This window comes from Emydura macquarii, unplaced genomic scaffold, assembly GCF_026122565.2.
Source record: "Emydura macquarii macquarii isolate MOO-44397 ecotype Brisbane River unplaced genomic scaffold, CSIRO-AGI_Emac_v2 contig_2473, whole genome shotgun sequence".
In the NCBI taxonomy this organism is placed as follows: Eukaryota; Metazoa; Chordata; order Testudines; family Chelidae; genus Emydura; species Emydura macquarii.
The window spans coordinates 19,696,709-19,721,188 of record NW_027132610.1 but is presented as its reverse complement, the minus strand read 5'-3'; the positions used below and the strand labels follow the sequence as shown (position 1 = coordinate 19,721,188).

At 41.7% G+C, this 24,480-nt stretch overlaps 1 protein-coding gene across 5 annotated transcripts in view; it reads left to right on the top strand.

Moving 5' to 3' along the window:
• FNDC3A (fibronectin type III domain containing 3A) overlaps positions 1-24,480 on the top strand; it is a 194,057-nt gene that overhangs the window by 103,721 nt on the left and 65,856 nt on the right. For 4 of the 5 annotated variants that reach the window (XM_067563102.1, XM_067563103.1, XM_067563099.1 and 1 more), the window contains 3 exons: positions 9,095-9,171; positions 15,310-15,547; positions 18,997-19,269. In XM_067563102.1, coding sequence (XP_067419203.1) covers positions 9,095-9,171; positions 15,310-15,547; positions 18,997-19,269 — 588 coding nt within the window. Of the gene's footprint in view, positions 1-5,172; positions 5,267-9,094; positions 9,172-15,309; positions 15,548-18,996; positions 19,270-24,480 lie in introns of those variants that run through there. The other variant, XM_067563104.1, reaches the window with a different exon arrangement.

Genomic DNA, 24,480 nt, shown 5'->3' with positions numbered 1-24,480 from the left:
TTCCAGGACTTTGGTAGCTTCCCTTAGGATCTCCCTGATCTTTGTAGGCCCTATCTTAGGGCTTCTCCAGAGGAGCTTACTCTGCTTCATGTGGGTTCGCCTACTTGACATCCAACCTGTACAGGTATGTCTACACAGGAATAAAAGATCTGTGGCACAGCCACAGCTGGCCCTGGTCAGCTGAGTCAAACTTGCAGGTTTAAAAATTGCTGTGTAAACGATCAGGTTTGGGTTGGAGCCAGGGTACTGGGACCTCCCGTGGGATCCCAGAGCTTGGGCTCCAGTCTGAGCCTGAATGTCTACACTGCAGTTTTATAGCCCGAGCCCAAGTCGACCCAGGGAAGCCGTGGATGTTTAATTGCTGTGTAGACATATCCTTTAAGCCCTATCTCAGGGCTTTCCCCACCCTCATTCCCAGAAGCCTATCCTACACCCTGTGGATTCTCCTTTCTGCAGAGAGTCCTGCTTTCTCTACAGTCTTTTCCCCATAGACTGTTCCCAGCTCTATTTAAGTAGTCCTGTGCAGCTGGGCTCAGTCACTAACTCCATTACACCTATCTGAGCTCACTAATTGCCCCTGGTAGCCATTATGGGCAAGGCTGAGCCCAGCTGCCTTAAAGGGCCAGCCAGCCTTTTACAGCATCCTTGACAGTATTGTTGTGGCTGTTTTCATTTTCTTATGATGCCTTGCTGACTGCTTAAACTACTGAGCAAGTCTCTGCACCTCAGCCTCCCACCCATCGTTAAGACTTATAACATACAGCTATAATTTTAAGCAAATAATTCTGCAGCTTCCAGCCTGGCTCATAAATAGTGCCACCTTCCTTTAAGATGGCCAGTGCATACTCCACTGTCATTCTGTAGCTACTATGGTGATAGTTAAACAGTTCTTTCCATCTGTCCAAGTAGTCCGTGAATGGCTTCCTTAGCCAGGGAAGCAGAGGATAAGCCAGGTCTTTCAGGATAACTGGAGCAATTTCTCTATCATTACTGTCTAGAGTGATCCTGGGGGCAAAGTCTCCTATATTCATTAGGGCATGGCATCACACACTTGCATGACGGTGGAGCCAACAGTCGATCTCCCTACAGCAAATTGGTTATTTACAGACTTGCAACATTCAGGGTTGGCCAGATAGTAGAGAACAGTGGTAACCTGCTTCTCAATGGATATGGCTCACCACACATTGCATGCTGCTGCTGCAACGCTAGGGCTATTTCAGCACAGATCTCAAAAAAAGTTGCCTTTGCCATCCTGAAATTCTTTTGTCACTGCTGATCATGCCAGGTCTGGAGAATAATTCTTTCCCACAAATCAACATTAGTTTCCCAAGCCCAGAAATGGTGCTACATTGTTTGAAGCGGCTCCAGTAAGAGTTGATGTGGTAAGAATTGCTATATGAGGTTCTTAGCTTTCTCATCCTTCCTCCACTGCTGCCATATCATCTGTTCAGTGGTGTGGCAGGCTAAGTCCAGAATCAAAGCACCAGATTGCACAGCTCACCAGTAAATACAAGGATCATGGGATGCCCTCCCACAATGCCTCTGATCCCAGAACTTTATAAGAAGAGGCCACCTTAATCTTCAGGAATCATTATTTCAGTTACCTAGTTGTCACTCTCTCTGCTGGATCTCTTAGTAACCCAGCTGCTATGTCCTACAAATTTTCTTCCACTCTGTCTTGATGAAAAACAAATCTTTAGGCCTGTCACCTCTTGCTATTTGAAAGTTTTGCCTCTGTTCCAGTTTACCTAAGAAATTGGTCTTCCCAGTTTCTGCCCTGGTCTATTTACTAGGAAGGGGAAGTACTTGTGATACTTCATTGTCATTAAAGTGGAGATAGTCTAATGGTAGAGTTATATGCCCTTTCTTGTATGTCTCTGAAGCCTACACAATTCAACCGATCCTAATTCAAAGTGAATTCTATTAAATGTATACGAGTTCCCGAGTTCCCATGCATCTGATGAAGTGGGTTTCTGCCCACGAAAGCTTATGCCCAAATAAATTTGTTAGTCTTTAAGGTGCCACAGAACTCTCATTGATTAAATATATAGAATTTTTATGAACTGAAAGATATGTAGAAAAAATCTGGAGGGTAGATATTTGGCTTTTCCTTCAGGTGTTCACCAGACTTCACAAATTGAATACCTTCTCTTTCCTGGACGTAATCTTCGGGTGTTACTTTCTTGGAGCCGTGATGCCTTCCTGACTTTCTCCTACCCTTTCTAGCTAGGTATGTTGTTTAATATTCAAATACCATCAGTCATTAAAATTCAGAAAATAGAAGTTCATTACGTCCAAAAGGCATCTTCCATATATTTTCAGTCATAACTCTGGTATGCCTCACTCTGAAAATTAGTGTTTTGGGTACAAGCAATAATATGTATAGTTGATTTGCTTAGTCATGATGTACTGTATGCAGATTTCATTCAGGTTTTTTGAGTATTAAGAAATTCACAACTGGAGAAAGAGGATTCCCTTAGATCTTTATTTCCTGAGAAAGTAGGAGATGCCAAAAAATTCTGCACTCTCTTTAGGTATTGGTGTTGCCTCTTAAGCTCTGACAGAAGGAAATAACTCTTTGGTGCAGCATGTTGGCTATAAAGATACAGAAAAGACCCTTTCAGTCCTTCAAAAGACAAAAGTTTTATTAACTGAAAGTGGCAACAAAAAAAATGCTGACCTGTGTAGCTAAAATCCTTTAGATGATATGTATATATATTCCCTAGCAAGTTTTAAGTCCCATCAGAGGGTCAGGTTTGTTTCTTAACTAGTTCTGAATCACCTCAGTCATATTGTACATGTTAAGTATTATGTGCAAATGGTGAAAGTCCCATCATGTAAGCACTGTACAGGGGCAATCTTGGAAAATGGGGAGTCTCTCACGCTTTCCCCAGTTAGCTTTTTGTGTGAGGACAAATTGTAAGACAAACACAGTTCTTTAATCACATTAAAGAGCCAGCATAGGTAGTTAGATTTTTACAACTGAGAATAAGAACATTAACATGGAAAAATGCCTTGTGTTCAGTCTAGTGTATTGTATTAGTCTTCTAGTGACTTATGGATGCCTAGTGACGTATTGCTAGCCAGGTATTTGGATCAGAACAAGATATAAGAGGATTGGAGACAGTAGCCCTTGCCACTGTAGGACTGGAGCATCGTGGCTGGCATACATGTCCTCAATTATCACTCTGTTGCAAAGTCCAAGATTTTATCTTATATTTTGAAGATTACATTGATTAAAGAGGTAGGCCTGTAACTGGCAAAAAAAAAAAAAAGACTGCATTATGGTCACAGAAATAATTGAAATAAAAGTATGTTTAATATTTTGGGCAAGGAAGCCTTTATCTTCTGTTTCCTCAAAGGTTTGGGCCAATATAGGTCAGAGTTGATTGGTATATTAATTATAAAACCCTAAAGGGAATCTGTGCTCTCCAGGCAATTTGCTTCTGTGTGGGGATGTGATGGCCTCCTTTTATTTTCTCAGTTTGAATGGGTGTGCACTCCCATGGAAAATCCTCCAATGTTTTTGGAAGGGACTCTTCAGGAGTGATTGCAGCTGATCACGCTTCAGAGCTCTCTCTCCTTTGATCCATTATTCCTCAGTCTCTTTGTTTGAAGCTGATGGGGGTTTTCCAGTTCTGAAAGTATCTGCTTTGTTTGAGCATTTTCCCCTTGCATTCTTCCTACTATCTTTTTATAGGCTAAACTTCCTTGTTCACTGCAATCTATTCATGGGTAGATTTAGCACTCAATTTAAAAATACATATTTAAATTGGCCATCCTAGTTTGTGAGCAGCTACCGCACAGCTTTGATTCCAAAGCTAGACTGATGGTGAAGAGGTTGTTTTGTCAATGTGAATTTAGGGCTAATGGAAAGTTTTAGACTGACAGCACAGGAACCTAAAGTCCTCAGTTTATCCACATCCTTGTAGTACTCACAGCTCCTACTGGTGCCTCCTTTTCAGCTCAAGCTCAGCTCAAGCCCTTATTATGCTTTCTCTTTTTGTTTTTTCTTAGTGCTTTCTTTGATTATATTATCTGCTTATTATAAGTAAAATTCTCAGTCCTTTCTTTGCAGCACTTTCTAGTCTCTTAGAGCTGATACTTCTCAGTTCTTTCTTTGCAGCATTTTCTAGTCTCTCAGAGCTGATACTTCATGGTATCTTCCAGACAGAATTTAAATAGATATAGACTTCTTTGTTGTTGTTGCTGTCTCTAATTAGTGTAGCTGCTGGAAGCCTAAAACAAAACTTCCAAGTCTTAGCTATTATGTAAAAAGAGTGGTGCAACTATTCCTGGCATCGGGGACTATTGATTTACTGCAGTCTGTCAATGTTAGATGGACATGCTGCTACGTCAGCGGTGCACTCTATTGTTTCAACCGCTGTGGCATTTGTATTTGATCCTGGCAGTGCTTGCGTCAGTGATGCATATCATTGCCTGTGTGATGTCAAAGTGTGGGTGTTCAGTTACAGAGACTTAGTTAACCTAATGTGCTGCAGTAAATCCTGAGCACTGTTTCCTCCTGGGAATAACAAAGAGAGAGTGATTCATCCTTGTTCACATTAGACTAATGCTAAGTATAGCAGTGTTCATGACCTGCAGCATCCACATAGATTAGTATTACAACCACTGCATCTTGCTAAACGTGGTGCCAAAATAGTGTTTGTTTAAAAAGAGGTATTTATATGTACCTCCTTCCTCAAGGGGTAACTGGTTATCAGTTAGCTAAAAAGAATGCTCCTAATCAGAAAATAAATGGTTAAAATAATCCTTTAAAATGTAATCCTGTTACTTAAAATGTAAAAAGCATTCAGTGATAAGAACTTCTTAAATAATCACATCAGCAGTTATTATGTAGTATGTAAGATTGCAAAAAATCAGACTATACATCATGTAAAACTGTAAATGAAGTGTTTCTCTGTGGGGTGTTCCACTGAGAAAAGTTGTCATCTTCTCCTTTAAAATGAGCTATTTTTACCACTTGTTTTGACAAGCTTTTGAAGCCACTTATAGTACATAATTTAAAATATAAAAATCTTATCACAGACAAGGAAGTGCAGTGTTTGCTGTTGCACACCTGAAGCTTCCCCTTTTTTTCCTTTCTCAGTAAGTCATGTGATGATCATGTGACTCGGTCAAAGGAGCTTTTCCTCAAACAGTACCAAAACGAAACCATTCTCCAATTAAAGCTGCTAACGTGTCCAACCTAGGATCACAGGATCTTGTTTACTCTTCTGCGGTTACAGTAAAAACAAAATGAGTGGTAAGATTTGCTGACTGTATTTTGAAAGAGAGGTCTGCTTTTGTGTTAAAACATGAAATGCATTACATAAATCTAAACCCACTCTGTGTTTTCAGCAGATGCCAGATAGATAATAGCTATAAAATGTAGAAAAGGTTTGGTACATTTAAACATAGATCTAGTGTTATGTAAGATTATGAATTGTCTTTATTAGTATGTGGGTTCAGTAGATGAATGTGTATCACTGCATGTCCTGGTTTAAGGACCTCCCTGTCTGTTCGAACATAAAATTAGCAGCAAGTATTGGATTTGGAGGCCATTATGAATACTAGTTTTGTAAGAACAGTACATACAGTTACTGCCCAGAAAGAATCTTTGTTTATAGCCTGATAAAATGTTTGGTTTTTATGTTGAAAATTCAGCCTATTTAAGTTTATAGTGTCTTTACTGAATTCAAAATTCAATGAAAAAATTAGGTTTAAAACTGTTTAAGTTTTTTCAATATTTTGATGTTTACAGGATTTAAATGTATTTTGCTAAAATTAAAATTAATGTTTGGGACAGTTGAAAGCATACATCACATTAATTTTGCTTCCCTCTTTTCAGTATCTATAAGATGCACAATATTTTCTTTTACATTCTGTTCAAATGGGCAAACTTAAGATTTTAAGCAACCTGCTACAGTGGTATGACCTGAGCTGTTGTGTTTAGGTTTCACTACTACTTTGGGCATGTGTTCTTAATTTTCATGAACTCTATAGCAGAACTCTTATGACAGTTGTTCCCCACCACCACCTCTTTGTTTCCCCTTTGGGACAAAATGCTCATCCCTGCAGGAAAAAAAAAAATTACAAGCTAGTTCTGTTGTAATAATTTAAGTGAAATGTAGACGTTCTGATACAATGGCACTATTGGAAGTATGGGAAAACATATGTGTCTTCTGGTTTAATGTGATATTTTTAGTGTGTGGTAAGGCATTTTGCAGGCAGTTATATTTTAAACCGGGGAGCCCAACCTACGGCCTGCAGGCCATACCTGGCCCAGCAGAGTATTTCATAAGGCCAGTGGCCTGCTTCAACACAATATACTAACAGACAAATCATTAGCATTTTGTCATCATATATACATCATATTAATTTACACAAATGTGTAAATAGACAACACTTTATATAGAAACAACCTATCTAAATACATGCGAAACAAGCTGAACTTAAAATATAAATCAATACAGGTGATTTTAAATCTTATTAAAACATGTAAAATTTGTTTGGCCCACACAAAATTGTGTTTAGGCTTATGTGGCCCTCCTGTGTAATAAGGTTGGCACTACTGTTTTAAACCATAAAATATTTCTATCCGATTTTTTTTTCTCTGTGCCCTTTAGTTTTACCTTCATAATGAGATTCAGCATGCATAATATATAGAAGATTCCAGACTTACAATTTAGATAATGGAAACCTTTGACATTAATAATCAAATGCCATGTTGTTAATGAAAGACTTTCTAACGCAGAATTTCATTTGTGTACACTATAAAAAATTTAAATGTTAACATGTCCTAATAGTGCCATTATTGGCTGATTATGTGACAGTATTGCTATATTTCATGGCGAGCTACAGTAAATTTGTCAAGTATACTTATCAACAGTCTAATAAGTAACTAAAAGCAATAGCTAAAAGAAACATGAGTTCCTTTTACAATGCCTGCATAAAACCAAGATCACATTAGTTGTAAAAACAAAAAACAACCCCAATTTTATTTTATTTTATTTTTTAAATCCATCATTAGCATTTTATCCTGAGCTCTCACAAAAAAACTTTTTTCCCAAGTCATGCAAGCAGTACCGTGCTTTTTGTCAAAAACATCACGTCAAGGAACTCTGCCAAGCTTTTCAATTTTTTTTTTTTTTGAGTTTATCTACCATTGATTACATTTTACTGTGATTTAGAAACCTAATCAGAAGTATAATGGAGTTTGTTTCTTCTCGTTCAGGCTGGAAAGGCAATCTTCTCTCTATTTTTAAAACTTCAGAATTTTAAAGTCAAGATATAAATATTGCAAAGTTAGCACCTTGACTTAATGCTACCACAAGAGGGACTCATTCAAGTTCATAAATTACCTTGAGTCTCTTATTTTTTGACTGCTGAGGAGTAGGTGCTTTATGAATGTGGCTGTGTTGGGAGTAATGTGTTAATGCCACCATATGGCATCTTTTGTAGTGGCTTTGGAGAAAACTGCTTCTTATATCAGTCAAAGGAAGTATGGCTTGGTGTTCAGAACACTCTGCTTTACTCTTGCTGCACCCGGCCAAATTAACACCCATTGATGTGCTAACCATCTATCCATACTATCTATCTTTCTTTATAAATGTACATCACCAAAGTTTCTGGAGCAACTAGGATGAAGGGTTTTAATTAGGTGTGAGCAGCATGAAGAACTGTGAACTTGATTCTCAACTAACTTGTAACTTATATAGTCATTTATATTTGTTTAAAGTGAGTGGTTTAAAGTGGAGTGGTATCATTTTGAAAATATTTTTCATAGTTATAATTGGCTACAAGGTACAAGCAGCGGAAAACAGGCCCCTTGTATTTACCTGAACATTTGAAGTATTTTCGAGTTTAGGCCGGTGATACATTTATTATGCCTGCAGCTATTGCTCTTGACTTTATTTTTTTTTTTAAGTAGTTCCATCCTTGTTTTTCTTCTTAAATACTCTGTGTCAGAGAGACTGTTTTAGGGTTAGGCACAATAGCAACCCATTGTAGACTAATATATTTGTTACATTATTTATGGTCCTGTTCAACACTCCTTACTCCGTTAGAACTCCCACTGCTTCAGTTGCTGAAGAAGATTTGTAATTTCAAGTTAAACTTTAATATAGCCTTTTAATGTTTTGTTTGCCTTTATACCATCTTTTTCATCTTCAACTAAAGATCTTGTTCTTTAATTAGATAGAGAATTTTTCTTTGCAGTCAATCATGGACTACCAATTGCACAGAAAATAAAATTGAGCTTCTTTGCAGGTAAAGCATTTATATAATTTCTTATGTTGAGGATCCTGTATAAACTTTTCAACTTTTAAGTTCAGAAATACTTTTGTTGCTGTAGCCCAGTTTTTCCACATTCAGGCAGAGCTACCTTTATTTTTCTTCAAGCATCTTTGCTTACCAAACATGGGATGGATTAATCTGCTTATATAGCTAATACTTTGTGTTTACTTAGCACCTTCCATCTGTAGATGTGAACACAGTTTACAAGCATTAGTGTCTTAAGTCTAAGAATAAGAACACTATTTTGGGTTGAAAAAGTATTACCCTGATTTTACTGATAAAGAATCAAATTCATCCCTTTTGTAACTCCACTGGAATAGATAGGAACTTGAGTGCTCAGCAACTCTGAAAATCAGCCTACAAGTTTTACTTTCCCTAAGAATACCCTGGAAGTCTGTTGCAAAGCTGAGAATAGAACACAGAACTCCTCACTTGCAGTCCGTTATTTTTGCCACAAAACATCCTTCTCAAATATTTCCTAGTAAAAATATACATGGGTTTCTATTCCTTTTAATAATTATATTTGGTGATTATAGCTTTGTGTGTTTAAAAAAAGAAGCTTTATTTCCAGAAAGAGGGAAATATTTGCAGAGAAATAATTTTTCTGTAAACCGCATTTGTTGTTACCTTGAATTGAGTACCCTTCACTATAATATTATTCTTACAGTCCATGTTCTCTGTTTATCTATGTTATCTTGTATATTTCTTCGCAGAGATATTGCAGTTCAGAATGCACTTAGAACTTTTAAAGCTTGTTAAATAGTTCTGTACTGAAATACTTCTGTAACCCATTTAGGTCCTGCTCAGGTTCCAATGATGTCCCCAAATGGTTCAGTGCCTCCTATTTATGTGCCTCCTGGATATGCCCCACAGGTATGTCAAAACATCAGAGTCACATGACTTCATTTATTCACATTAAATTTGCAGTTGAATAAAATATACATAAAATCCAAGGACTAACATAACAATAAGATGCCATATCTAACGTGGTAATGTAATATGATAAGTTTCAGAATTATGGTGATTTGCACAAGTCAACATGGTGGTGTCCCATAATGTCTCTTCAGTAGGAGTGTTCTTTTATGCTTTTATAAGCCTCCATTTTGATATATGTGTATATTATTTATTTTATTACAAGTATTTATATTGTGGTAGCATGCAAAGTTCCCAGTCGGGATCAGGGAACCTTTGTGCTAGGCATCGTACAAACATATAGAAAGATGTATGTTCTATAGAGTACGGACCCCATTCCAAGACCCCAGTCATGCACTGAACTTCATGTTGTTAGACCCCCCTTCATCTGTGCAAAGCTGCACTAACTTCAGTGGGGCTCCATGTGGTCACAGTGTTCTACCGTCATCAGAACTTTTAGCGTGCAGTAGCATGACCAAACATGGCCAATTAGTGCACTGCAGGCTAGCATGCTGTGTATTCACACCCTGGCTTGCCACGCACTAACTGATAGTGTAGACAAGCCCTTAGTTGGTTCATAAATCTTTAACGTTAGAACACCATAGCTGGTAGCAAAATGGATTTTGTGGTTTTTTTAATTGTTTTGTTTCATTTTAGGTCATAACAGAAAGGCCTGTTTCCTGTTACAATTCATGTTTTATCATTAGGAAAAATAAAAATCCTTACATCTCTGCTATGAGCTTTAATTTCTTCAGTATTTTTTTTATTTCAAGTGGGTTACTTAATGGCAAAATGTTATAAAATACATGAAAGGCTAAATAATTTTAGGGAAATTAATATGTACAGTTTGCTTCCATTGAGGGCATAGAGCAGCTGTCACCCAGAGCTCTCAAAGACTAGTAAAACCTTTATATTGTAAGAGTCCTGAAATACTTTTTGTAAAGAAAACATGCCAACGTGTAGTGATTTATATGAAAAGATTCTATAATAAATTTTAAAATTTTTGACAATAGATACTTTGCAACCAGCACCAAGCTCATAGTTATCCCAAACCAAATACAGTCACAATAAGAGATTTTAATTTAGAATCATAGAACTGTTGGACTGGAAGGGACCTCTGTAGGTCATCTACTCCAGTCCCTGCACTCAAGGCAGAGCTACGTAATAACTGTACCATTCCTGACAGGTGTTTGTTCTTAAAAACCTCCAGTGATGGAGATTCCACAACTTCCCTAGGCAATTTTTCACCCTCTCCTTGTAACAACTTTGTATATACTTGAAAACTGTTATCATGCCCTCCTTCTCCCCTCCAGGCTTCTCTTCTCCAGACTAAACAAACCCAGTTTTTTTTTTTTTTTTTTCAATCTTCAAGGTCATGTTTTCTAGACCTTTAATCATTTTGTTGCTCTCCTCTGGACTTTCTCCAATTTGTCCACATTTTTCCAGAACTGGCACAATACTCCAGCTGAGGCCTTATCAGAGTGAAGTAGAGCAGAAGAATTACTTCTCGTGTCTTGCTTACAACATTCCTGTTAATACATCCCAGAATAATGTTCGCCTTTTTTTTTTTTTTTTTGGGCAGGGGGGCAATAGTATTACACTGTTGAATCATAATGGATCACAAGCTAAATGTAACTAGGGCCCATCAAATTCAGGGTCCGTTTTGGTCAATTTCACAGTCATAGGATTTTTAAAGTAGTCAATTTCATGGTTTCAGATGTTTACATCTCAAATTTCGTGGTGTTGTAACTGAGGGTCCTGACCCAAAAGGCAGTTGTAGGGGGGTGGCGGGATTGTCACACTTACTTCTGTGCTGCTGCTGACGGGGGTGCTGCCTTCAGAGCAGGCTGGCCAGAAAGCAGCGGGTGCTGGCCGGGCATCCAGCTCTAAAGCCAGCACCGCTGCCAGCAGCAGCACAGAACTGAGAGTTGCAGGGTATAGAGAGGTCGTCACTTGGGGGGCAAGCACTGGCCTTACAGATGGGTGACCACCCAGGGCCCTATGGTCTCAGGGATGCCCTGGTCCTTCCCGTCCCACCCCCAGCCATCACAGCCAATCCAAGGGCACTTTAACCCTGAGTGCTGGGCCTGGAGCCAGGGAGGGGCAGGGCTGGGGGCACCTACCATGTGCTGAGCTTCAGCTGCTAGTCCCAATTGTGCTGGGGAAGGATGAGAGTTCCTCTTGCCTTCAGGGGCCACTCCTGAGCCAGGTGACCCACCTCCAGGAACCTCCCCCAGCTACAGGAAGCTGCGCAGATTTCAGAGCCTAGATCTGAAGACAGTGCAGAAGTAAAGGTGTGCCATTCTTACTTCTGCGCTGCTTCTAGAGCTGGGCTACCAGCCAGCAGCCTGCAGAGGAAGAGGAAATACGGTCCCTCCCCAGCCCGGCCAGGCGTAGCAGCTGGAGCCCAACACACGTAGGTGCTCTTCTCCCCATAATAGCCAGATTTCATGGGGGAGATCAGATTTCGCAGTCCAGGACATGTTTTTCACTGCTCTGAATTTGGTAGGGCCCTAACTATAACCCCCAGATCCCTTTCCACAGTAGTCCTTCCTAGGCAGTCATTTCCCATTTTGTATGTGTGTAATTGTCTCCTTATACTTCACATTAAAAAGAATAAAAACCCTGAAGATGCCCTGCAAATGTGTATTGGGAAATTGAAGACCTGCATAAATATATACTGAATGACCAAAACTACCACGCTAGAAAGACTATTCATAGACTCGAAAGTCAGAAGGGACCAATATGATCATCTAGTCTGACCTGAACGATGCAGGCCACAGCCCTCATCCACCCATTCCTGTAATAAATCTCTAACCTATGACTGAGTTATTGAAGTCCTCAAATCATGGTTTAAAGACTTTAAGGTACAGAGAATCCACCAGCAAATGAGCCGTGCCCTATACTACAGAGGAAGGCGAAAAACCCCCAGAGCCTTTGCCAATCTGCTCTAGGGGAAAATTCCTTCCGGACCCCAAATATGGCGATCAGTTTAACTCTGAGCATGTGGGCAAGACTCACAAGCCAGACACCCAAGAAAGAATTCTCTGTAATAACTCAGAACCCACCCCATCTAACATCCCTTCACAGGCCATTGGCATATCTACCACCAGTAGTCAAAGATCAGTCAATTGCCAAACTAGTCTGTCACGTCATACCATCCCCTCCATAAATTTATGAAGCTCAGTTTGGAAGCCAGCTAGGTTTTTTGCCCCCACTGCTCCCCTTGGAAGGCTATTCCAGAATTCAGTCCTCTGAAGGTTAGAAACCTGCATCTAATTTCAAGTCTAAACTTCCTGATGGCCAGTTTGTATCCATTAGTTCTTGTGTCCACATTGGCGCTGAACTTAAATAATTCCTCTCCCTCCCTGGTATTTATCCCTCTGATGTATTTATAGGAAGCAAGCCTATTTCCCCTCAACCTTCTTTTGATCAGGCTAAACAAGCCAAGCTCTTTGAGTTTCCTTTCATAAAGCATGTTTTCCATTCCACAGATCATCCTAGTAGCCCTTCTCTGCACCTGTTCAACATATTCAAAATATTCTTCATTCATGTATCATTTTAGTTTGTCTCTTGTGCCTAGATTTGCCCCAGCTCCTGAATTTGGTCATTTCACACCATACTTTCCACTGCCGGAGATTAGAGCCAACCTGTAGGATAAGACATGTCTTATTGTATAAAACTAAGTGTTTTAGAAAACATGCAATATACTGTTAAAAAAAAAAACAAAAAAAACCCAGGACTTGTTTTACCCCCGTTTCATGGGAGTGAAATTGATTCTGTGAAAAGAGTAACTTTTAGTTCCTGTCTGTGGGCCTGCCTGTTCTACAGAGTTAAGGCTGTCTGCATCCATTGATCTGCAGTGTATTTCCCAATGATGATGATAGGTCTGCATAAAGATACAGAATGTGGGCCTGATGCCAGAATTAAATATTTAGCTAGTAAGGTTATTGTTGTATTCAGCATCTCTCAGTACTGGGGGAAAAGAATCATACCTGGGCACTTTTTTTGTTTATTTTTGTACATGTGCAGTTAGCTGATTTGCACACATAATTGCACGTAATGTTTAAATTGAACACACAATTGTGTACCTAAATAATTTGAAACGCTGACTTTTAATTATTGGACTTTAGGAACCTAATGTCATGAATGGGGCAGTTACCCTGGAGGACAGGATTGTATTGGTTTGCACTTTCTTTACACTCAGATTAAATTTGGAAAGAAGTTTTAAAACCATAAGGGCAAGAAACATCCTTTTAGTGAAACCTTGCTTTCTGCAGAATTTGAATCTGTTATGAGGCTGGATAAATACCTTAAACAGGCTAGATCCAACTTCCAGGCCGGGTATTTGACAACACTGCCATATAGGTTGTCTCCATTCTCCAGCAGATTATATATTAAGTATGATATTACTAGCAGAAACTCTGCTGGGGCATCATGGAGAATAGGAGCTGGTACAGATCCAGGTGTGGCAGAGCCTGAAAAGCGAGAAAAAGTAGGTTTTAATAAATTATGCTGTGCTGAATGCCTTTTGTAGCCTTGTGATTTGATGCATTCTGCAGTTTAACTTTTAAATATATATATGTATACAAACTTGAAGTTCACCTTTAATTTAAAGGTCTTCATTTAATCTGTTGCCTTATTCTTCAGTTGCTCTGACATGCTGAGATACCGCATTGCCTGTGAACTAGGTATAATCTTACACACCATATGTACCTCAATAACTAAGCACAGCAGGGAAGAGTAAGGACCAAGTGACAACTTCAATTCTTTTTTTCAGTTTGTCAGACTCCAAATGTTGCTGTAACATATAGTATAATTCTAGTATGTTAAAAAGCATAACTAGTATGACTATCCTTGCAACAAACATAAAGGACTTAAAAATAATTAAAATCTTTGTTTGCGGAATTAAACTGGTCCACTCTAATTCTAGTTGCCTCTACTGCTGCTGTTATATCCAAATTGCAAAGATAGCACTTCTGCAGTTTTGGCAGCTTTGATGAATGTTGTTTTAGTTTAAAATATTAATATTTCTCAACAAGGGACAGTTTCAAAGTACCAAACCCTTTGGAAAGTCACACGGTATTTATTTTAAAGCTATGTTCATGGCTAAAAAATTAATCTTAATTTCAAGCTAAATATTTCTGTAATTGATCAGTCCCACCTTAAATAGATATTAACATCTTCTTTATCTTAATTGCTGTGTATACCTGTTTCCTACACCAACCTCACTAGAAGGTCATCTCACCAAACATCATTGCAACTAACAATATATGCCAAGTGATCTGTCCCCTACTTTAGGAAGCTGTTTTTGATATTATAGTGGGCTCATGTGTTTTCCTTCTTTTTTTTTTTCTGAATGACTGATTCCCTCCTATTTTACATCTATCGCACCCTATTACGTATAACCACAGCTTCATCAGCATGCAAACCTCCTCTCTGAATGATCTGGCAACTTCCTCTGAGGTATTATTCTGTAAAACTTTATTCCTGGGAGCTGGAAGTCAATCTAATTTTTTTTTTTGGGCACTCCGAAGGCCGAGGTTACTGCCCCCTGCAATACTTCCAGTTATAGTAACTCCAAGCCAGAATCGCCATTAGGTAGCATGTTGCGTTATGAGCTGAGTCATGTTAATTTTTCCATTTTTTATTAATGGATTAACTACACTGGAGAAGTTCAAAATGGCCAGTAAAGATTAAAAACTGTTTATAAAGTGTTGTTAGAAACAGCTTTCATTTTAGGGGGAAGAAGTATTTTCTCTCCATTATTTCCCCATCCAGAAATCAATTCCACTTTTACACTTTCCTACAAGAAACGCACGGAAACACACTGATAAGTATGCCTCACTCTCCTCTCTTCTTCGCATTCTGTTTTTTGTTTTATCGTCTCCATTTTGCTATACTTATACCATTGAAGGTTCTTTTGCTTTTATATCCAAAAAGAAAAATTTTCTTTTAAGGATTTATCGATTTTGTTATCTTTCAGATTGCCTAGTTCTAGACTCCATTTCTTCTTTGTGGAATATATTTGAAATGAGCTGTTGGCTATCTAAGAAACAGTCCTTTACCTGATAAATGTTTTGTTCTCTTGGTTTACAGGTTATTGAAGACAATGGTGTTCGAAGGGTTGTGGTGGTTCCCCAGCCTCCAGAATTTCACCCTGGCAGTCATGCAGTGATACATCGACCTCCACATCATCCACTGCCTGGTTTCATTCCTCTTCAAGCCGTGATACCCCCTCCACCACGACATATATACTCAACAGTGACTGGAGCAGGTGATATGGCTTCGCAGTACATACCACAGTATCACACTTCACAGGTATATGGAGATCTGGGTAAGTAATTTACCAAAGAGTTACAGATCCTATCAAAACAACATGTTCATGTTCTACTGGTGTCTGCAAGTCCATTCAGTGTTCTTCTGTTACATAACTGTTAGCTTTAAGCAGTACTATAGCCTAAACTAGAGCTATTAGTTGGGCATCCTGCAGTACAAATAAAGACAGAATCAGGGCACCATGTAAGTTTTTATGAAAATACATTAAGTATATCATCTCAGAAAATTGTCTGATGTCACAATCTAAGCAGAATTAGGCCCGGTGAGTTATAGAAGGGAACGTCCCTACATGGGAAAAGGCAAGGAGATACAGGATCACATTACAGTGGTTCGGTGGGCGTCACTCTTTCCTCTGACTCGGTATTTAAATCATTGCCTCAGCATGGTTCTGACATACAGTGCTCTTGCAAATGTCTCCTTCATCTGAGATATAAAATGGCGTTCTTGGCGTAATGACCGTTCTTGGTCATTAAAAATTCTGTGGTGTTTTTCATAAGAATAGGAGTGTTGACTCTAGTGTCCTGGCTAAATTCCAGTTTAGATAATTATGTCTGCCTACCTAAAATTCATGATGTCGTTTCAGTTGGATGTGGTAGTGGATCCACTTTATGTCCTAAACTCTTGTATAATGGTTAAAGTTAAGATTCGGTAATGGGTATTTTTAGTAAAAGTCACGGATAGGTTGCAGGCAATAAACAAAAATTCACAGAAGCTGCACTCTGTCCCTGACTGTTAGTAAAAATGCTCATCTTCTCTTCCCTCCTGCTGCTGTCCAGAAACAAAGGTGACTTAAAATTTGGGGCAGAGTTTGAATTCCTAGGTTACCACCCCAGTAATCTGACTGCCCAATTGGCCACTTTTCAAATATCTACCACTGCATCAACAACTATAAATAAGCACATTAGCTGCATTTTTCTTCTAAAATGATTGGTAATAAACTGGTTAATTAAGTTGAGATTCATATGGTCATCAGTGTACTTCAGAGTCAACTCTCAGTTGTAATGAATGGGATAGTTTGTATGCCTCAGGTCTGCTCTTTCAGGCTGTTTTCAGCCTCTGGAGAGAGAGTATTTCATCGCCCAATAAGGGCTCAAAACTTATTTTCTTACATAAAATATTAGGCCTCGACTACACTAAAAAAAAGTGTACTCGTTAAACTAAAGCAGTTTAGTTAAATCAGTACCAACACCCCTACCCCCCTGTGGACACACTCTTATTTCAGTTTGAGTGTTAGATTTAGCTTAAATTGATCCATTTTAAGGCTCTCTTTAAACCAAAATAAGAGTGTCTACACAAGTTGTTTTGTACCCATTTAACTGAGTCTATTTAGAAACCGACTTAAAAAACTAAAACTTCCTCAGATATTTAAGGTCTTTAATTCTGCTGCACAGTTCTATGGCAAGGAGTTGATTCTGCAGCCAATTCCAGGATTGCAGTATTGTAGAACATATGTAGCTCTGTTTAGAATTGGCTTACTTATTATATGTAGATTATTTCACACAATAGAAAGATATAGTTAATGGCAGTCACTTTTAATTTTTAAATAAGTTAACATTCCACACACAGATTGTTCCAAATAAAGTGGTAAATATTCAAAGGAAATATCTCACAATTTTAAAATTTGCAGACTTAGAGCAAGAGCTAGCTCTTCTTTTTTCTTCATATTTGAGAATTGAATTAATATTATAACCATGAAAAGGACTTACAAATATCTTTTCAGATTGTGTGCAACCATATGGTACATCTACACAAGCTAAAACACTAATGTGTTACTTCTGCCCATTTAAAACACTAGTGATAAACCAAAATATTCAGGTTTATTCCCTCATAGATGGTTTTTATATATATTGTAATTAGTATTAGTATACATATTAGTGTTAGTATACATTGTATGTATACATATATAGGTTATGTATATAATACAAAGAATACATTTTAAAAAGCTTTTTCATTTTAAGTTATCTGTCTTAATAAAATGTCTTTGCTACCAAAAATTGATAAGTCAACCATCTCATCCATCTGATACCTGTCTTCTTATTTCTAAACTTTTCATCTAAATGCAATCAGTGCATAAACTGAGAAAGTAGAGAGACAGATTGTTCACCCTGAGAGGAATCTCCTTTTTCCATATGTATAACAAACACCAGCTGTTTCTTTTACTAATGACAGATAGGATTACACTGAGAAAACAGAGCTGGTACTGTGGTGTGTACCTTTTAAAAGGCTACACTGTGTAATTAAAGCACTTGTTCTGAATGTGATGTTAAATATGAATGAAAATGTTAGCGTTGGGAAAGGAGGCAGAATCTTTAGTACAACATTTGACAAGAATCAACAGTTCTTACTTTTTATTAGTCTAGCACTGCCATTATTTGTTCAGAGCCATGTTCTGTTTAGATGGTCGGGCTTTTTTGGTGATGTCACAGCTGTACACCAGCTCACCACTGTTTGCTATTTTTACCACCTCCTCATAGAGATGAGGAGAATTGCTTTCCCCATGATGTTATAAAGAAAGCTACCGTTTGTTTTTAAATGGAGAGGAATAGTGTGCTGAGCATGCCTGGCTTCATTCCATTAGTATCTTTCAGCTGCTGGGTTGTTTTTTTTTTTCCCTACTGATCTCTGTTGGTTTCTGCTGAAAGACCAGTAGAAAAGTAATTCATTATTCTGTTCCAAAACTTAGTTGCGAGTTGCAGCCAGTAGGAGCTAGGTGAAAAATTTTTACTGGAACCTCCACTAGGGTACAATATTCATGTCCTGTTGTGGCTTATTGCTATAGTAAAATGTTCTCTGGTCCCAATTCAACAAAGCATATAAAGCATATTCTTCAATTTGCTTTGCTGAATGAGGGTGGACTGCTTAATCAGGGCTTAAGTGTGGATTCATTTTGTTTGCTCAATATGTGGTATTTCAGCTGACTTGAAATGAGACCTTCAAACACTGTGGTAAGTGAATTTATAAGAGTTATATAGTTTCACTATTGTTTCTCCATTTTCTGTTTCAGTACTTCTTACAGCACTTTACTAATAAATCAGAATATGTATTATTATGTCTATTTCACCAACAGGACATTATAGTGACTACTTGTCCTCTAATTTATTGGTAAAGGGAGACTAATGTCATGTTGGCAAACACAATTTTTCCACATTGATACTATTAAATTCTGCACCTAACAGTGCAAAGCAGAATTTGAAATTTTTAAGAGCAATTGTTTTAACTGAAACGAAGAAGGGTTACACTTCTAGCCTTAAAAAAAAAAAAATTATATGCAACAGTTAATATTTGAGTGAAATGTCTAATAGGTAAATTTTTTGCTAATTAGGTTCACAATGAGAAAAGAGCAAATGTAATTTCAAGATAGATATGGAATCTCTTCAAATGAATTTGTAAATATATTTTATACATTGTGACATTTTCTTGGCGTTTCATATTTTCGCTTTCATTTAGATTCGCTCTCTACCCATGGAAGGTCCAACTTTAGAGATGAAAGGTCTAGTAAAACATATGAACGTTTACAGAAAAAATTGAAAGATCGGCATGGAACACAGAAGGATAAATTGAACAGTCCACCATCATCGCCTCAGAAATGTCCTTCTCCCACAAATGAACATAATGGACTTGTAAAAGGACAGAACGCAAGTAGTGTAAGCACAGGATCTACAAAGAGCAAGTCTTTGGGGAAAGAAAAAAGTAATTCTCAAGTGGATACAGAAGTAGAAGGTAAGTGTTAGCAAAAAATTAACATAAATGCTACCTCTGGTTCTATATGTTATCTGTAGAGGCCAAATCCACACTTTGACCAGGACAGCAGCCTGATTGCACATAATATGAATAAAATGAAGATTACAACCACCCTCATTGTCAAAGGAGGGACAGCCCTAAGATATTGCAGTTGCTAGTGTTCAAGGCTCCATTTTGATCTGAGCAAGTTTTGTAGGTCACAGGAGGTACATCCATTTAGGTAAAGGTCTGCACTTTGTCCATCATTGTGGTTTCTCTCTTTAATGTTCATGATGCTTCTTGTTGATGTGTCTGTAGAATGCCAACAATCTGCTTGGCACTGTAAAGGACATGGAGGAAAACAGTTCCTGCCGGAGATGACCCGTAACTCATGATGGGGGGGGGGGGGGAGGGTGTCACAATTGAAAGGTTGGAGGGGCATGTGACTGCCCCGTGCATCACCTCTAGCCCCTTTCCCATTCCCCATGCGCCTTCCAAGCCCTCTGCAAGTCAGCACTACTTTTCCCCTAGTCCCCTCACAGCTCCTTCCCCACTTACTTCTCCGGACACAGCACAGGCCGGAGCAGGCTCCAAACAGCCATTGCTGAGCAGATAACACCCACTGTGGGCAAGGAAGGGATGGGACTCAGAGGGCTTCCCCACACCTCCACTGCCAGCCCCATCTCTCTTCCCTGCTCTGGGCACCTCCTAGCGGGGCTCAGCAGGAGCGCGAGGTGCCAGTGCCTTTCCCAGGCACGTCCCCTTCAGCCATGCTCAGCCCAACTCCCACTCTGGCAGAAATCTGGGGCCAAGCTGGCAAGCAGTCTGTGGGCTCTGGCCCCTCAGGCCGGGGCAGAGCCAGGGGGGTTTGGCCTTGTAGCAGGGCAGAACCAGCAATCAGGTCGCCTGGCCTACAGTGAGGTAGCTGCCACCCCAGGGGTGAGGTCGGTAGCAGGGGAGGACATGGGGGGACCCAGGCCCACCCTATTCCACCAGGGCCCTGCCCAAGGCCCTAACAGTGGCAGAGGATTCTGCCACTGAGTCAGCAGGATCCCAGCCGAATCACACTGACCTAGTATCAGGCCACAGTACAACCAGACTGTTGTCTGGTTTCCTTGGGCTACTTCCTACACTTCCTCCATGGACCTCAAGGTCATTGTCTGTTTTCCTGGGGTAAACAGTGAGCCACGATCCCAACAGCTTCTCAGTGTCCCAGGCAACAGATAGCTCCTCCGCGTTGCAGCAGTCGAGCTTGGCAACAGCGATGGGGGAGAGACAGCCTTCTCCTCCAGTGGCTCCAACCCAATTGAGCTAGAGGGCCCGCCTTTTATACTTCCCCTTTCTGTCCTGCTCTTCTGCTTCTGGGGGGGGGGGCAGGCATGGGTGTCCTGGGCCCACCCACCAAGGGGTGAGTAAGGGTTTCTCTCTGTCCGTCTCTGAGAGAGGACGCGACCCCCTGCTATACCCCAGAAGAACCTGCTTCAATATGGAAAAAAGAAACACCTACTGATCGCATAGCCCTAGTTGTCACCTACCCCACATACACTAGAACTTCTAAGGGGTATCAAACATTAAGAACCCATACTTGATGGGGATCACATCCTGAATGAAATCTTTCCCAAACCCCCTCTTCTTGCCTTCAAATGCCCCCTTCCCAATCTCATCACCAGAAGCAAGCTCCTCAAAGACCAGGGCACATCACCTCAAAGTAGCACCATACCCTGCCAGAATGGATGCAAAACCTGCAGACATATCACCGCTGCTATGATGATCAATATCTACACAACACACTTTTGAAGATCAGTGGGTTCTATGCATGCCTATCACAACACGTTAGAAAGACAAGGTGGGTGATGTAATCTGTTGGTGAGAGAGACAAGCTTTTAAGAAGTTGGTCCAATAAAAGATATTACTTCACCCACCTTGTGTCTCTAATATCCTGGGACTGATATGGCTACAACTACATTGCATTTCACAACATGTGATATACCTCATCCAATGTATCAAATGCCCCAACAACAGCTATGGGGGTGAATCCAGACAATCGCTGCACTTTCAGTTCTATTCACACAGAAAAAGGATAAAAGGCCAAAACACCCTGTCACCCACAAGTAAGGTTAATATTTTGTCACAGTAATTTTTAGTAAAAGTCAAGGACAGGTTACAGGCAATAAACAAAAATTCATGGGAGCCCATGACCTGTCTGTGACTTTTACTAAAAATAAGGGGGGGGAGTGGGAGTTGGCAGGGGAGAGGAATGACAGCTAGAGCCTCTCCACCACGGGGTGGGGGCACAGCCCAAGCCACAGCCACAGGGCGGGGGGTGCATAGCCCCAGCCCTAGGGTTACCACCTTTGAAATGCAAAAAAAGCAACACACCTCCCTTACAAGGCAAGCTCACCGCAACTCCAACCACAAGGCAAGTCTGCAAACCCCCGCTCTTCAAAAGCCACTTATAGTATCTAGAGAGAGAACACATATAGATAAGATAGAAAATGATGTTATCAAAGGCCTTGAACTTATGCTGGCAAAACTTTCGTTGCTCCGGGTGGTGAAAAAAAACCAGCCCTGAGCAACATAAGTTTTGCCGGCATCCACGCTATGTAGACGGGAGACACTGTTCCACCGACATGGCTACCACTGTTTGTTTAGGTGGTTTTATTATGTCGTCAGGAGAGCTGTCCCGTTGACATAGAGCTCTTGAGCAGCCATGTTTACAGCCACACAGTTGTACCGATACAGCCATGCTGCTGTAAGTTTTAAGTGTAGACTAACCATTACTTAAACTGTGGAAATGGGAACACTGCAGCATCTTTAGCTGGACACAGAAACTCCTAATATTAGATATCCCAATATATTGTGATAATAATGGAACTCTTTAGACCCATGTAAAAAAAAAAACCCTGCAGATTAAGTTATTTTTAGACAACTGACAAAGCCATTAAAAAAAATCAGCCAGGCCTGTCAAATACCAGCCAGGTGGTAACCCTACGTGGTTGCAGTCACAGGGGGAGGGACCACATCGCCTCGGCTCCAGCCAGAGCGCCAGGGGGAGGGTCTGCGCAGCTCTGGCCCCAGTCACAGGAGAGGGGCGGCACAACCCCAGCCCCGACTGAAGCCACAGGGCGGGGGCTGCAGAGCCACAGCCATTGGGGAGGGTGCACAGCCAGTGTTGCCAACCGTCCATAAATTAATGGACAGTCAGTAAAAAAAATGTGCAATTTTACTGCTGTCCGTGAATCCGTAAATAAATAAAATTGTCCGTAAAAATGCCTCCTGAATCCCAGGACTCCCAGCCAGCAAGGAGGAGCAGCAACTCAGTCCAAGCTCTGTCCCAGTCCCGTGGTCGACCCCAGCCACTGGCGCTGCCCGGCTCCCCACCTGCGCTGCCTGCATGCTGCTGCTGCTGCCACCGCCTTGGCGCAGCTCAGCCACCCCCCTGCTCCTTGTCCTGCCCTGCCGCCGGATCGGACGCCCGCTGCACAGCTGCAGTCGCCACACCAGCCACCTCCATCGCTACAAACAGCCTGCGGGGAGTGGGACTCGAGTGGCTCCGGCTGCCGGCAGCACACTGCACCAGGCTGATTCATCATCCACCCCAGCTCCGCTGGGACCAGCCCCACTGCTAACGGTACCCCGCCCGGGAGTGGCCCTGAGAGCCCGTGTCTCCCAGCACACGCCCCGTGCAGAGCCCTGCCAGCTCTCCTTGCTCCAGCCCAGCACCCCTGCCCAAGCTCTCCCGGCCCCACTCATCCTCTAGTCGATGCCAACCCCAGCTGCCCGGCTCCCTATGCGCCACCGGCTGTTGCTGCCACCGCCGCTCAGCCGTGGCAGAGTCAGACACCCCCATGAAGGTGAGGGGGCCATAGCCCCTGGGCGCCAGCCTACTGAGGGGGTGCCGGCCAGTGCCAGGCAAGCTGAGGCCAAGTAAGGGGGCTGAGCTGGCTGATGGCTGGAGGAGGAGAACTGGGAAGGAAAGCAGCAGCCATGAGCTGCCCCGAGACTGGCTCCAAGACTGAGTCCCGCTCCCAGCTCAGTGCCCAGCCGGCACAAGGAAGGACTGGGACCAGAGGTAGCCACAATGCCCCCTGGCACAGTGCAGTGGGGAGGGGAGAGCTGAGCCAGGCTCCGCTGTCCTGCAGATGTTGAGCCAGCTCAGGTATGCCAGCCAGGTGCTGGGGGGAGCCTCCTGTGGTGGTGGCTGCTGCGGCACCCAGCTAGCCTGGCTGAGCATGATGCACGGTGGGCCCCTCTGTGCTTCCCAGCAGGATGCGCCATTGCACCTGGAGCCCCTAATCCTGCCTGTGGTTGGCGGGATTCCTGCCGCTCCTCCCCGGAGCCTTCCCCATAGCTTCCTATTGTCCCCAGCCTGGCATTCCTGCCTTTCCTCCTGCTGCCTCTCGCCCCCATTTCCCTCTCTCCCCTTCCCATCCTTCCAGCCATGCAGCCCTGCCTGCTGCACCACACAGCCCTGCCCTGCCCCTGGCCTTGGGGATACCTCTCCCAGCAGGTGCCAGCAAGGGCTGTGAAACACATGCAGTCTGGGGCAGACGGGGTTGCTAGCGAGCTCTGTGCTGTCACCTCAGCCAGGGAAAGGCAGGATCCGAGGTGTTCCATGCGAGTGAGTACACACTTTTGTGACATTATTGTGTTTGTGGTATTTTTAGTGAGGTCAGTAAAAAGTTTACGGTGTCAGTAAAAAAAATCAACTTCAGATCTTCATGTCAGTAAAAAATAAAATGCAAGGTTGGAATCCCTGCGCATAGCCACGGCGCCAGCCTCAGCCAGCGTTGCGGAGCGAGTGGCTTCACTGTCCCGGCCACAGCTGCGAGGGAAGGGGCCGCAGTGCCCCACTGCCACAGCTGCAGGGATGGACACACAGCCCTGGCTGCAACTGCAAGGCAGGGGGCGCACAGGAAGGGCACACAGCCCAGCTCCAGCCCCATCCAGAGGCGGGGGGGTGCACAGCCCCTGTTCTAGCCGCAGCCACGGGGGGAGGGTTACATGTCTCCAGCCACAGCCACGGGGGGGTGAGGGCATGCAGTTCCAGTTGCTGCCGTGAGGGCAGCCGGGGAGTGCATGGCTCCGGCCCTGGATGCAACGGTAGGGGGACACAGCCTAGGCCCCTGCCACAGCTGCTGACAGCTGAAAAAGTCATGAAGGTCCAGTAAAGTAACAGAATCCATGACTTGCATGACTAAGACGTATCCT